Source organism: Gadus chalcogrammus, chromosome 17 (genome assembly GCF_026213295.1).
Source record: "Gadus chalcogrammus isolate NIFS_2021 chromosome 17, NIFS_Gcha_1.0, whole genome shotgun sequence".
Classification (NCBI taxonomy): Eukaryota; Metazoa; Chordata; class Actinopteri; order Gadiformes; family Gadidae; genus Gadus; species Gadus chalcogrammus.
Window position 1 is genome coordinate 4240703 of NC_079428.1, and position 13035 is coordinate 4253737.

At 42.1% G+C, this 13035-nt stretch overlaps 1 protein-coding gene, 3 long non-coding RNA genes and 3 other non-coding genes across 8 annotated transcripts; 6 read left to right on the forward strand and 1 right to left on the reverse strand.

Annotated features, from left to right (window-relative positions):
• The first annotated feature begins 266 nt into the window (after nt 1-266).
• Nucleotides 267-3089, forward strand: LOC130370223 (uncharacterized). The gene is made up of 6 exons (XR_008892978.1): nt 267-327; nt 504-548; nt 2015-2089; nt 2269-2419; nt 2710-2763; nt 2975-3089. It is a non-coding gene; the product is annotated as an uncharacterized LOC130370223 (long non-coding RNA).
• Nucleotides 1821-1943, forward strand: LOC130370573 (small nucleolar RNA SNORD22). The gene has a single exon (XR_008893064.1). It is a non-coding gene; the product is annotated as a small nucleolar RNA SNORD22 (small nucleolar RNA).
• Nucleotides 2129-2199, forward strand: LOC130370568 (small nucleolar RNA SNORD31). Its single transcript, XR_008893060.1, has one exon. It is a non-coding gene; the product is annotated as a small nucleolar RNA SNORD31 (small nucleolar RNA).
• A 2653-nt stretch (nt 3090-5742) lies between the features above and the next one.
• On the forward strand, nt 5743-6973 carry LOC130370222 (uncharacterized). The gene is made up of 5 exons (XR_008892977.1): nt 5743-5812; nt 6229-6266; nt 6470-6495; nt 6676-6717; nt 6900-6973. It is a non-coding gene; the product is annotated as an uncharacterized LOC130370222 (long non-coding RNA).
• Nucleotides 6974-7160: 187 nt separating this feature from the next.
• On the forward strand, nt 7161-10325 carry LOC130370221 (uncharacterized). 2 transcript variants are annotated; one of them, XR_008892976.1, is made up of 8 exons: nt 7161-7221; nt 7399-7443; nt 7700-7893; nt 8089-8237; nt 8515-8580; nt 8770-8814; nt 8984-9111; nt 9600-10308. It is a non-coding gene; the product is annotated as an uncharacterized LOC130370221 (long non-coding RNA). The 2 variants fall into 2 exon arrangements; XR_008892975.1 differs by having other exon boundaries at nt 8984-10325.
• LOC130370571 (small nucleolar RNA SNORD22) lies at nt 7501-7623 on the forward strand. The gene has a single exon (XR_008893062.1). It is a non-coding gene; the product is annotated as a small nucleolar RNA SNORD22 (small nucleolar RNA).
• On the reverse strand, nt 8660-12232 carry arl2 (ADP-ribosylation factor-like 2). The gene is made up of 5 exons (XM_056575914.1): nt 12014-12232; nt 11682-11792; nt 10716-10878; nt 10174-10254; nt 8660-9854 (listed from the first exon to the last, which is right to left on the reverse strand). Exons 1-5 carry the CDS (start codon nt 12076-12078, stop codon nt 9720-9722), a joined length of 555 nt encoding a protein of 184 aa, XP_056431889.1. The 5' UTR covers nt 12079-12232; the 3' UTR covers nt 8660-9719.
• Between the last annotated feature and the right edge of the window lie 803 nt (nt 12233-13035).

A 13035-nucleotide genomic window follows, 5' to 3' on the forward strand; every position in this document is an offset into this window, starting at 1 on the left:
GTGGCTAACGACAAGTTCTCTCTGCAGGTGGATATGTGAACTTGCTCCACCAACCTGGACTTCGGCCAGTTAGTCCAATGGAGGCCATTGTTGAGGCGAGTCCCACAAGATCTTAATGCTTGTACACTTGCTTTACCGTGTTTCAATAACGATAAACCTAGCTCACTTTGAACCAATGTGAAACAATACAAACTTACTGAGAAACTTCAGACCCCATATTGAGTGTTGACTATAGTGGGACGTTGCTAATGTCTATTTCTGCCAACAGACATGGGACTTGGTGCTGCGGTGAGATCGTCCAAGTTTGAAAACCGCCCACATTTGAAGGTGAGGATTTATTTTTGTTATATTTTTTATAGTTTGCTCAAAATGATGATCATAAATTAGAATCTCGTTCGTCTGAATTACTGCTGAGAAACCTAACCTGATTGGGGCCCAGCTAATCTGCTGGGGTTTTTAGGACCATTTCTGTCAAAGCCTCAACCAATCTCATTTTCCTTTAGGTGTCTTGGCGGTGGTGTTCAGAAACGATTTCTACTCCAACCAAGGTGGGTGTGAAAAGACCGGGTGGTGCTGCGTGTTTGCATGGGTTAATGGCTCATTTGAATGCATAATGACTAGGGATGTAACGATGCGCGTATCGAAACCGAGAACGCGACACTCAAAGCCACGAACCTGTCTCGCCGTGTGAGAAGGCAGATGCACTACAGGACCTCTCTAACTCATTATCCTTCCAGTCCAGATCAGCCACGTGATATTAGCTGTTAGGGCCAGGGTTTCCGTTGTCCGGTAATAGAACATTTTTATGTCAGACAAAATTGTATCTCTCCGGTCAAATTGGCCGATGGAAATTAGCCAATAATCAGTCTAAACAATCGTCTGCTGACACCGCCCCTCTTATCGATGCCGTGAGTCTGCGATGAGATGCCCTCGCTGTGATGACAGCACTCCGTAGCTACGGAGGATTGCATATGTCCACAGCCTGTGAAGTCCTCGTATGCGACATGAACAACATTTATCCAGAGTGGGCCGAGCGCGCAAAAACAGCCTTTGTGATTCCTGTCTAGTGTTTTGTATGCTTTGACCGGCAGTTCTGCTAATAGGTCAGAATGAAGCGCCCACCGATTATAGACAGGCTGGGTACTTTATTCTTATGCACAACGTTCGTATCTTCACTAGAAGATACACGCTACTCCTCGCTCGCTCTCCTCGCTCGTCCACAAACTCGCTGACGTCACAAACACACACACTGCCATTCTCACGCACGCATGCGCTACTCGTAACACACTATGCCACGTTATTGCGAATCAGATCTTCATGTTTTTTTCCCATCTATTTGAAAGTTAGGCTATTAAACATGTTGCATTCTATACGGCCTGATTATGTCATTATTTAAGCTACATGGCCTAATAAGAAGCGATAATAGGATAATTGACCGAAAACTAAACCTATGCAGGTCACTTTGACCGGCATTTTTTTTCTAGCGGGAACGCTGGTTAGGGCTACCAAACTATTCAAATTACTATTATTGATTTGACGTTAATATTTTCAAATACGCAAACCACAAAACTAGTTGAGGGGTTTTGCCTACCTGCAAGCATCCTCCAACTGCAATCTTGGGTTATTTATTCATTCATTCTTTGTGTTCAAATCTTTTCAGTGTTCCAAATTATTGGTTATTAAAATGTTCCATTAAGTTAATTGTTAAATAAGTGTAAATGCTAAATAAAAATAAAATGCTTTTTAAATTTAAAAAAATGTGGGATGTATCGAACCGTGGGTCAGAAATCTGGATACAAACCGAAACGTGAGTTGGTGTATCGTAACAATGACACCCCCACATGTCGTACGCCTTGGGTCAACGTCAGAACCTGAGAAGGTGAACCCACTGGTGCCAAGGCAGCAAGGAGATGGCCTGTTGTGTTTGCAACCGTCTGAATGGTGTCTCGATAAACCTGGGTGTCTGGCATCCGACTTTGTGCTGCATTAAGTTAAGCTTATTTTTTCTCTTTAGGGTTCCTCTGCGCTAGACTGGTCCAGTGTTGATCTGCCACACTCGAGTCCTCAAACCCAGATCTGGACCAACATGGTATGTCGACGTTCATATCACAAAACACTCCGTGGCTCCATAGAATGATGTTGCATTTTACCGCCCCAGTCTGAAGATTCATGACTGATTGGTACACACTCTGATCCTCCATAACGACGGACTTAAGCAGCTGGTTTACTTTGATCCGCGTTATCACTTACGGATTTTCTTTCCACCAGATTCTGGTCATGTGAATGTACGGGGCGGTCACGTTAACCATCACGTCACACGCTGCCTCAATCCCGTGGCCATAGCAGATGTTTCTAAAATGTCTGCCATGGGCCTTCACTAAGGTGTGGGGACGGTGCTGACTCTGTTCCATTAACGCAGGTTTGTGCATTTGACAGTGCTTCAACCACTAAAGAAGTGAAATGATGATGTCCACATTCAACCGAAACCGTCAAACATGTGCAATCTAGTGGTTCAACCTCCCTGTTGGCCCTTGACGGCACTGAGAACCCTGTATCAGGTGTAAGGTGACCTCTTGGAATCCCGTGGGAGGGTCTAGTTGTGCAAATGACTGAGAAAAAAATCTGATCATGATGTCGAATGTTTTTTTGCGTATGAACAACTTAAATGGCCTCTGAAGAGTTCCTGCATTTTGTCTGTTGCTTTCCTAGGACCGAGACTTGTCCTGTGACTGGCGCCCTCAAACCCAGTTCTGGGTCATCTTGGTATGTTGACGTTCATATCATAAAACACTCCATGGCTTTATAGAAGGATGTTGCATTTTACCGCCCCAGTCTGAAGATTCATGACTGATTGGTACACACTCTGATCCGCCATAATGACAGACTAAGCAGCTGGTTTAGTGTGATTAACTTGTTATTGACAGCATGAACGCTGCTGGTGATTGGTCCATCCTGACAAGTCTTTCCTCTTCAGGTCACTGCAGTGCTGCTGGAAGTGTTGTCTACAAAATGGCCGCCCTCCTTTGTTTGTGCAAATTCCACATTGCTTGGCTCATGGAATGATAATCAATAAAGCACTTAATTTTAAACTGGTTCATGCTTGTCCATCAAATCGATTGTGAATAAGGTGGACTGATGTGATTACTTGTGTCAAACAGTATTTTGTCCTACCTCTCCATTAGTTCCTTATTTGCAACCATATTCTACTTAAATATTAGGATGCTTTACTCCATAACAACTTGCAACTGAGGCAGCTATATTGTTGGCTACTCAAAAGGGCCTTAATCTGCTGGGAGGACTATAATGCCGCTTTTCCAACTAAAAGTACTTCGGGAACAAATTAACATACTTCATTGTGGGCTGGCATGCCCATTTAAACAAAAAAAGAGGTAATGAACAAACTTAAAACTTGTTTCCAAACAAACGCATTTTCAGCCCCTAACGAGAAAAAGGTGAGGCAGACTGTTGGTTCCAGATCTTTGCATTGAATCTGAAGGATGCCTCACCATACCGGGGCTGAATCCTGGAAATGGTTAGCAGGTCCTAGATCACTGAAGAGCTCTAGGGAGCTCATAACGCAAGCAGATCAGAAGTTCTTAAGCCTGTTTGTGCTTTTAAAACTAACTATTTTGAACTCTACTTTGCAAACTGTACTTGGCACCAGAGCAATATGGTCGGTAAAAAAAAAACTGCAGTCTTGGTAATTTTGTCCTTCGCCTTTTGAGGATTGGATTTGGGTGGAGAAATGGAACTGCAACCATAAAGTAAAATAGCTTTTCAGTATGAAGGGGGATTAAGGTAAGGGTCGAGATTCCTGAAATATTAAAGCATTGCGGAAAATAAATCATTGCAAGGATGGATGATTACTAATGTGAGAATTTATTTGTTCAAAATATAGCACGTAAGCAGCACAGACAAAGGTATCCATATTAATTTCATAGAAACATGAGGTAAATGTATTTTTAATCAGCCTCGGTTTATTCAAGTAACATGGTTAATTTACATAATTCGTTGATTTGTGATTTTTCTGTAAATGGGGATAAGTTAAATTAGTTTTCTTAATACAGGGGCCTGCCACCTTCACTTAAACAACTCAACAATGATGACACAAACTCAAAGTATTCACTCAAATGCATCTGTAGACAATAGCCACATAACTCAGGGGATTATGAATAATGACACACTGGAACCAAAAAACGAATGCACTGGATTTGGAGAACAAAATAGACCCGGACAACAATTTTTTCTCTTCTATCAAAAACTGCCACTATTACAATGGGGAGCAGTTCACCCAGAGCATTAAGACTGATGGCAAATTGTCAGTTATTCCCTTCAACAGCAGAAGCCTTGATGCAAACATTTTCTCCAACAAGGGTAACCAAAACCAATTTAATTTGTGGAGACTTCAATACTGACCTTCTTAATCCAATTAAACACAACATGACAGATGCATTTATGAATACAATGTACAGCATGAGCTACTATCCCATCATTACCAGACCTAGCAGAATCACATCACATTGTGCCAATCTCATAGACCTTGTCCTGTGACTGGCGTCCTCAAACCCAGTTCTGGGTCATCATGGTATGTTGACGTTCATATCATAAAACACTCCATGGCTTTATAGAATGATGTTGCATTTTACCGACCCAGTCTGAAGAATCATGACTGATTGGTACACACTCTGATCCTCCATAACGTCAAACTAAGCAGCTGGTTTAGTGCGATACACGTGATCACTAACGGGCTCTATAGACCAAAAACAACAATCAGTAGGGATATTCATAGATTAAAAAAAAGCATTTGACACAATAAATCATGACATATTAATAAAATAACTGGAAAGTTACGGCATCAGGAGCAAAACAAAATTGATGTTATTTGAAAAACTGCAGAACAAATGAACAAATAAAGATACAGATTGATGGCGTAGACATTGAACGAGTTAGTCAAACAAAATTCCTCGGTGTAACAATTGATAAGAAACTAAACTGGAAATCTCACACAAAACATATACACTCCAAGTTGTCAAGATGCATTGCAGTATTCTACACATCCTCTATTGTTCACTGGTTTCCCCTCATTTAAGTTACTGTGTAGAGGTTTGGGGCAATAATTACAATATTACATTCATTGTTTATTCTGCAGAAAAGAGCTATACAGACCAATTTCAATGCTGGGTATAGGTATCATACAAACTAATTATTCATGCAGTCAAAAATACTCAAATTATATATATAATTAATAATAATAAATGAAAATGTTATTAATTATTATTATTATGACTAAGGAAGCTTAATTACAATGAGTTACGGGGAAGGGATGGGATTAAATAAGTGTAAAGTTCTTCCAACTCCTTTTCAAACATGTAAGAATTTTCATCAATTTCAATTCAATTTCATTCATGTATATTATTATGCTTTCTATTTTGTGTAACATCATTACTTTCTGTATGATATTTTCTGTTTTCTTTTACGTGTTCGAAATAAATTTCAATAATATATTTCAGTGTCACAAAATCACGTTGATCCCCAACATAAGTGGTGTTCTCTTTGAAATAAAAATAGCCATTAATCATCGATTTTTTTTTTTAAAAGCTATAGGGAACCGCGATATATATTCCCCAGACAGTAGCACAAATGCATAAAGTTTTTTGTTTAACCAACAGAAAAAAGATGAATGTGTTATCTGAATGAACCGTAGGTGGCAGCAGGACGCTGAAAACAACAGATGAAAAAAGAAAGAAGAAGAATCCTAATAAAACACGGGAGAGATCGTGGTTCAGTCAGTCCAACTTTCAAGACGGAATAGGTAAGCTGGTTCGCCCTATAACGGAGATTTAAGTAAATTCAGATTGGTTAATAAAATATCATAACGGTGACATAACGGTGACTGATACAATCTTGTAGAGTATTACAAAGTCTGTGTTGTCGTCTACTCTGGCTATTTCGTAGCATGCTCGTGTGTAATCTATTGAAGTTAGCGTCGTGTAACACCGTCGCTGTTATTTGCGCTGTCTCCAAGTGATGATAACTTTCACAGACCTGTTCTGAATGACTGTGAATGCACTATATTTATTCTGATTGGGGACACTGCAGTACATTCTGAAGCATAAACAGGCCCCGGATACGTGGCTCTGGTGGGGCCTACCACGTGTTGGGCAATGCTGAACAGAAGCGCCGCTGGTGTCTGCAGCGCCTTAATACGTTCCCTCTTTTGTTTCTCAGATAGAAGATGGAACGTCCTCTTAATGCAGAACACAAAGGTAAATGTTATTCACCATGGCTTTATCATGGATGTTTGAAAAAGTTCCGAGGCCATATACTTATGCATTGTAAATTTATGATATTGAACTCACTGAATATTTTGTAGAAAATGTAACACATGCTGAGAAGCAATATATATATGCTTGAGGTCTAAATGGACTTTGAGAATATAATGTTAATACTGTTGCTTTTCTCTGCATAGGTCGGACAATGCAGGCTAAATCCAAGGTAATAAAGCAATTGGAGTTGGCTGGTATTTGCACATATCCACGCTACAATGATGATCTTCAACGCTTTTACCGAGTCACACTTTGAAGAAACTTCTTTACCAGATTCTGAGTAACCCAATGGAGCTCAACTCTGTTCAATTAGACTTGATGTGATTTTAAAATTTCCTTTTTCTTACAGATTGTATGGACAGAACAAGGAAGATGACTGCATAGTTGACTGGTGAGTGTTTAGTTAATCACTAGCTAAATATAATGATGGGGTTAAGTGATGATTATCCAATAGACAAGCATATGTCTGATTTACATTGATGCCATCTTTAAATCTGACAAACCTTGAGTGGACTTTTTCATCTTGAACTACGGTTTCTAGACGTGTGGCTATTGACAAAGTTCTCCCTACAGGTGGAAATGTAAACTAGCTCCACAAACCTGGACTTCAGCCAGTTGGTCCAATGGAAAACACTGTTGAGGCAAGTCCATCAAGATCTTAATGCATTTCAAATTGCTTTATTGTGTGGCCCAAAGGGCTGTTTCAATGACGATAAACCTAGCTCACTTTGAACCGATGTGAAACTATACAAACTTACTGAGAAACTTCAGATCCTATGTTGAGTGTTGTTGACAATATTGGAAAGTGGCTCATGTCTGTCCATTTCTGCCAACAGACATGGGAGTTGTTGGTGTAGTGAGATCGCCCTAGTTTGGAAACCGCTGACATTTAAAGGTGACATTTAAATATTTGTAATAATATTTCTCATAGCCTGCTTGAAATGATGATCATAAATTAGAATCTCGTTCGTCTGAATTACTGATGAGAAACCTAACCTGACTCAGGCCTAGGTAATCTGCTGGATTAATAGGACCATATCTGTCAAAGCCTAACCATCTCATTTTTCTTTAGGTGTCTTGGCGATGGTGTTCAGAAACTACTTCTAATCCAACCAAGGTGGGTGTGAGGAGACTGGGTGTTGCTTAATGGCTGTAATTTGAATGCAATTAGTCTCCTTAATGATGACACCCGCACGTGTCTTACGCCTTGGGTCAACACCAGAACCTGAGAAGGTGAACCCACTGGTGCCAAGGCAGCAAGGGGATAACCTGTTGCGGTTGCAACCATCTGAAGGGCGTCCCTATGGTGTGTGTGCCGTGCATGCAGTGGTGATTGTACTAACAGTAGGGCTTTTTTGTTTCTTTGGAGAAAGATGGGGTCTGAGCCGGAGATGAGTGGTGCGACGGATGGAGAGGTTTGGCCACCTATTGCCAGTTGATTAACAAATAAGATGGAACTTGAGTCGGTTCTGGGATGATGGCTTGGCCACTTCAGTCATTGGCCCAGTGTTTGGAGCCAGTCTGTAGGCTCCTTGGAGACGGAGAACCCTGCAACCAGGTTCAGCAGGTACGTTTGACGCGTAACAGGAACCACGGCATATCTCATGAGACTCCGTGGCTCCGTAGAACGATGTTGCATTTTATCGGCCCAGTCTGAAGATTGATGGCTGATTGGTACACACTCTGATCCTCCATGATGACAGACTAATCAGCTGGTTTGCTCTGATAGACGTGATCACTAACAGGCCTTTGTTTCCCCCAGATGCTGGAAGGTGGACGTTCGGGGCGTTCACGTTAACCATAACGTCACACGTGGCCTCAATCCCGTGGCCATGGCAGATGTTTCTAAAATGTCTGCCATGGGCTTTCACTAAGGTGTCGGATGGTGCTGACGCTGTTCCATTAACACAGGTTTGTGCATTTGACAGTGCTTAAACCACTAAAGAAGTGAAATGATGAATAGCAAAAACTCTGTCTTCAGTCTAGTGCTATTGACCTCCCTGTTGGCCCTTGACGGCACTGAGAACCCTGTATCAGGTGTAAGGTGACCTCTTGGAATCCTGTGGGATGGTCTAGTTGTGCAAATGGCTAAAAAAATCAATCTGATCATGATGTCAAATGAGCTTTCTGCATGGACAACTTAAATGGCCTCTAAAGCGTCCCTGCATTTTGTCTATTGCTTTCCTAGGAGCTAGACTTCTCCAGTGTCGATCTGCCACACTGGCGTCCTCAAACCCAGATCTGGACCAACATGGTATGTTGATGTTCATATCACAAAACACTCCGTGGCTCTATAGAATGATGTTGTATTTTACCGCCCCAGTCTGAAGATTCATGAATGATTGGTACACACTCTGACCCTCCATAACGACAGAATAAACACCTGGTTTATTGCGAATACACGTGATCATTGTGTACCACATACCACATTTGCTCCATCCAGGTTACTCGTGATTCCAGTGGCATGTTACTATTTGCGGAAGTTCAGGTATGTTTAGTTGTCGCTTACACTAAAATAACTATCAATTATGCACATGCTGACTTGTTAGCGCACTTGTCTTAAAACTCATGACTGATTGGTTTACAACCTTCCGTTTAATGAAGGCATGAGCTCGGCTTGTGTTTGGTCCATTCTAACATGGTTTTGTTCGCTTCAGGTCCCTGCAGCTGGAGGAAGAGTCATCTCCAAAATGGCTGACCCTTGGTCTGTGGATTTGATGTAATACTGCTCTGCAAATGAAGTGATTCTGAATAAAGCGGTTGTGTGATAATGCCTCAAAGATTGGTACGCATTTATTCTGTCTGGTCCAATAATGTTAAATCTTCAGTACTGCTTGTAAGCAGGTCCGTTTTAAAATATTTCAAGTGTTTAATTCGAAAGCGGGCTTCCAGTATGGGATATGCATATTATTGGTTTAATTTGGTGTTCCAACCTGTTAGGACTACGCTTTGCAACAGGTAGCAAGAGATGTTAAGCTCATTGGTAAATTCTGGACCATGCAGCTGGGGGATAAATAACTAGATATTTGTTTCTATAAATCTGTACACCTTTACAAAATACTATCTTTTATGTAGATGGAAAGAGTCAAGTTAGAAGTGATAATTGGAGCAAGAAGATTACCGATATCTAGGAAACTCAATACTTGGAAATGTCAAATGAACTGCAATGAGTGCTGTAAAACGTTGAGCAAAAATTGAGGTCCCCATTTTAGCATACATTTATTAAAAGCAACCATTTCTGGTCTAAACAAGTCTCCACTCTGGGTTAAACAGTTGGCGGCAGCAAAGGCCACTTAAACAAACATCACCAGTTATCCCAACAAGACACGGCAACTTAAACGCGGCCATCAAAGCCGACCGGGACCAATCACGCAGACTGAGTTCGCCTCCACCTCAGTCGGCCGTGAAGACCCGGGCGGCGATGTCGTCCAGGAGCCAGTCCACGCCGGACAGCAGGTTTTCCCCGGTGACGGCGCTGCAGCCCATGATGCACCAGTGGTGAGTCTTGATGTCGTCCAGGCCCATCGCCTGCACGGGAAGCACCAACACCTCAGTGACCTCACAGATGGGGCGGCTACGTTAAGGCCGTGTTTAAATTCTTATGTCGAGGTTTCTTAATTCTTTCTATCCAATCATGGCGATTAGCCATACACAAATGGAAACTAATGAATGTAATTTTGTTTCATGTGTTTTGGCAACTGAAAGTCATTACGTGCGGCTCTGGGGCAGCTTTAGGGCTCTTTCTTGCCGTAGAAAATGAAAATCAATATAAGAATGAGTTGCAAGGCAAACATGACTTGATCAAGGTGCTGCGGGATCCCTGCTTCCTCCTGTGCACGTGTCTCACCTCTCCGATCGCCTCTTTAGACAGAGCGCCCGGCAGGTCCTGTTTGTTGGCAAACACCAGCAGAGTGGCTCCGGCTAACCTCTGCAGGGACACGACCCAAAGTGCGGTTGGTAGTCATTCGGATTGGACAGTGACTTGTGTTAAAAAGTTGTATCAGCGATTCTGATTGAAACATAAAGTATCACACAGGCATGCGACCCTTCCGAGTGTCGCATGTGTTGCGCGTTCATGAAAATGCGCGTCCATGATCATTTTCAAAACACGGGAGGGAAGGGCTAGCTGGCTCTGTTTGTTTAGAATCTCGCAACGGAAGTCAGGGCAACCAGAATCGCTGATACAACCTTTAAAAAGGTGAAAAAATTAAACCACCAGGTGTGAGTGTTATGAGCAGTTACAAGCGTGGACACGGCCAATAAGTTGGCGTGTCCACCTAGATGTGTGCTGGATAGATCAGCCTACCAAGTGCACTGTAGCAAACGTTGCTCATCTATCAGTCATACATCTAGGTGGGTCCATATAAATTCCCACGAGTGTGACTGTACCTCTTCCTGCAGCAGGGAGCTCAACTCCCGTTTGCAGTCGTCCAGTCGGAGTCTGTCCGCGCTGTCCACCACCCACACCAGGCCGTCCGTGCTCTCAAAGTAGTTCCTCCAATAGGAGCGCAGCGACTTCTGACCGCCCACGTCCCAGATGTTCAATTTGAACCTGAACCGAGGATGAGAGAGGTGGGTTTGGGAACATCTGGCCACTCCATGATGATAGACGGATGCTAAGTAAAGAAGATCTCTCTCTTCCTTGACCGCCGTTTCCCTCAAATTTACATAGGCAGTACGCAGTGAACAAGCTTTAGCGAACGAGCCTTATTAAAAAACGAATCAAACGTAGCTACTGGTGCTTCCCTCTTGCTCAACCCGAAACTTCTACGGCTTGCCCCTAACTTATATGGCTTGCCCCTCACTTCTGTGGCTTGCCCCTCACTTCTATGGCTTCCTCAATACCTGAATAGTGGAGGAGGAGGCGGGAATAGGTTTAGGATGCAGGCCTCCTATTGCAAATATTTTCAGGCCCTCTGAGAGATACAATGACAGGTATGTTTTATTCCCATAATTTAGAAATTTGTCAAATTACACTGGCCAGTTTGAAAATAACTCAAGACATGATACATAGCTCAATAATACCATGTAGACTCCTTTAGATGTTTAAATGCATAACAATAGGTAGTTAAGATATAGTATAGTCCCCTGCGAGATTTTCAATTATCAGTACATTCCATCATGTGTAGAATAGTACTGTATGTGTACTGTGTGTGTACTGTGTGTGTACTGTGTGTGTGTGTGTGTGTGTGTGGTGATACTTCATTGATGTAGACAATGTATGTTTACAATGAAGATGGATTTGATTTAAAATGTTTTATGATTACACAATCTGAGCCTGAGGTGTGTCTCTCTGGCAGTTGGCTTTTAGACAAACTACATACAACATTGTGTCTGTGTGTGAATAGGCCTCACCCTCTGTGTTCTAGTGTTTTGATGTTGAAGCCCAGGGTTGGAGAAATAGTGGTGATGTCTTCGCCGTTGAACTTCTTCAGAATAGTCGTCTTTCCTGCATTGTCCAGACCTCTGAAGAGTAGCAGGTTAAGGATTACAGTCGACAGACATCAACGCACGCATGGCATTCACTACAAGCAGCACATTATATTGGTCATCGGGGGGATCACATTTCCGGCATTTATTTTGATTGGTCAGACCAAAGGTCTCTCCTTATAAACACAACAGATAGTATGTTATCACCGCTACAGCGATAACCACAGTAACGTGTCATGGGATGAACACAAGGATACAGCATCAGCAGTCTCATTTCGCGTTCCTTGTGCTTCATTTTCTTCAGAATGGTCAACAAACCCATCTTAAACCTCGGGTCGGACCTCGGCTCACTCCTCCTCTGGGCAGGTTTACGGGTGTGTTGACGTTAGAGTGGAGTAAACTCAGAGCCTCGACGTTCATGCAATGGATGGTGAACGCAGTTGAGGACCAGGAAGTATCTTTATTGCATGTCCCGCCCTAGCCTGTACACGATTGGTCCGTTTTGTATTAACTAAAAACCGATTGGGTATTAGAGAAGTAACTCTCTCTTTGCATTTTGATTGGTTATAGCAGCCGGGTGTGCCGTTTTCTGTGGTGCATCAGTTATTATTAGCGAGGGCTTTTCCAATAATGATATCGATCTGCGAAAGTGTACAGGGATAAATTATTGGGCAATATTTATTTGTGTTGAAATCATGCTGCCACCCATTCCGGGCTATGGTTGAACTACAGATAATTTCGAATTAGACTAAATTATAATCTATTCTGTTACGTTTTCAAAAACGCAAATCGAGCTGATATCTGTAAATTAAATTCAATTACAGTAATTTAAGTAAGAAAATATGATTCAAATGAAATATCATAATTGACACACAATCTTTAACTGTCGTCCTGTAAACGGTTTTAATGAGAATTAAAAAAAACACATTTGTTGTCACGATCATTTATGATAATTATAGTAATTTCCCCCAGCGGGAGAAAAATTCCACGCCCCCACTATTCCTTTACATCTTAGCCATGAAACATGAAGGTTTATAGGAAAGTGAAAGCGAAAGAAGTATTTCATCATCACCGGGGGTGGGAGGAATGGAGGACATTGGTTGCGTAAAAAAGCCATTCATATCTACAGGCGCGCATTGTGTGGATTGCCGCTTCGGCTGTATGCAGCTCTTGTGTATAATCACCAACAGGAAGCAAATGCGTCTTTGTCAGCAAGGATGAGTGTACAGAAAATTTTGTCAAAGTTGGTACCAAACAGTTTGGTACTTTTCTATTTTGG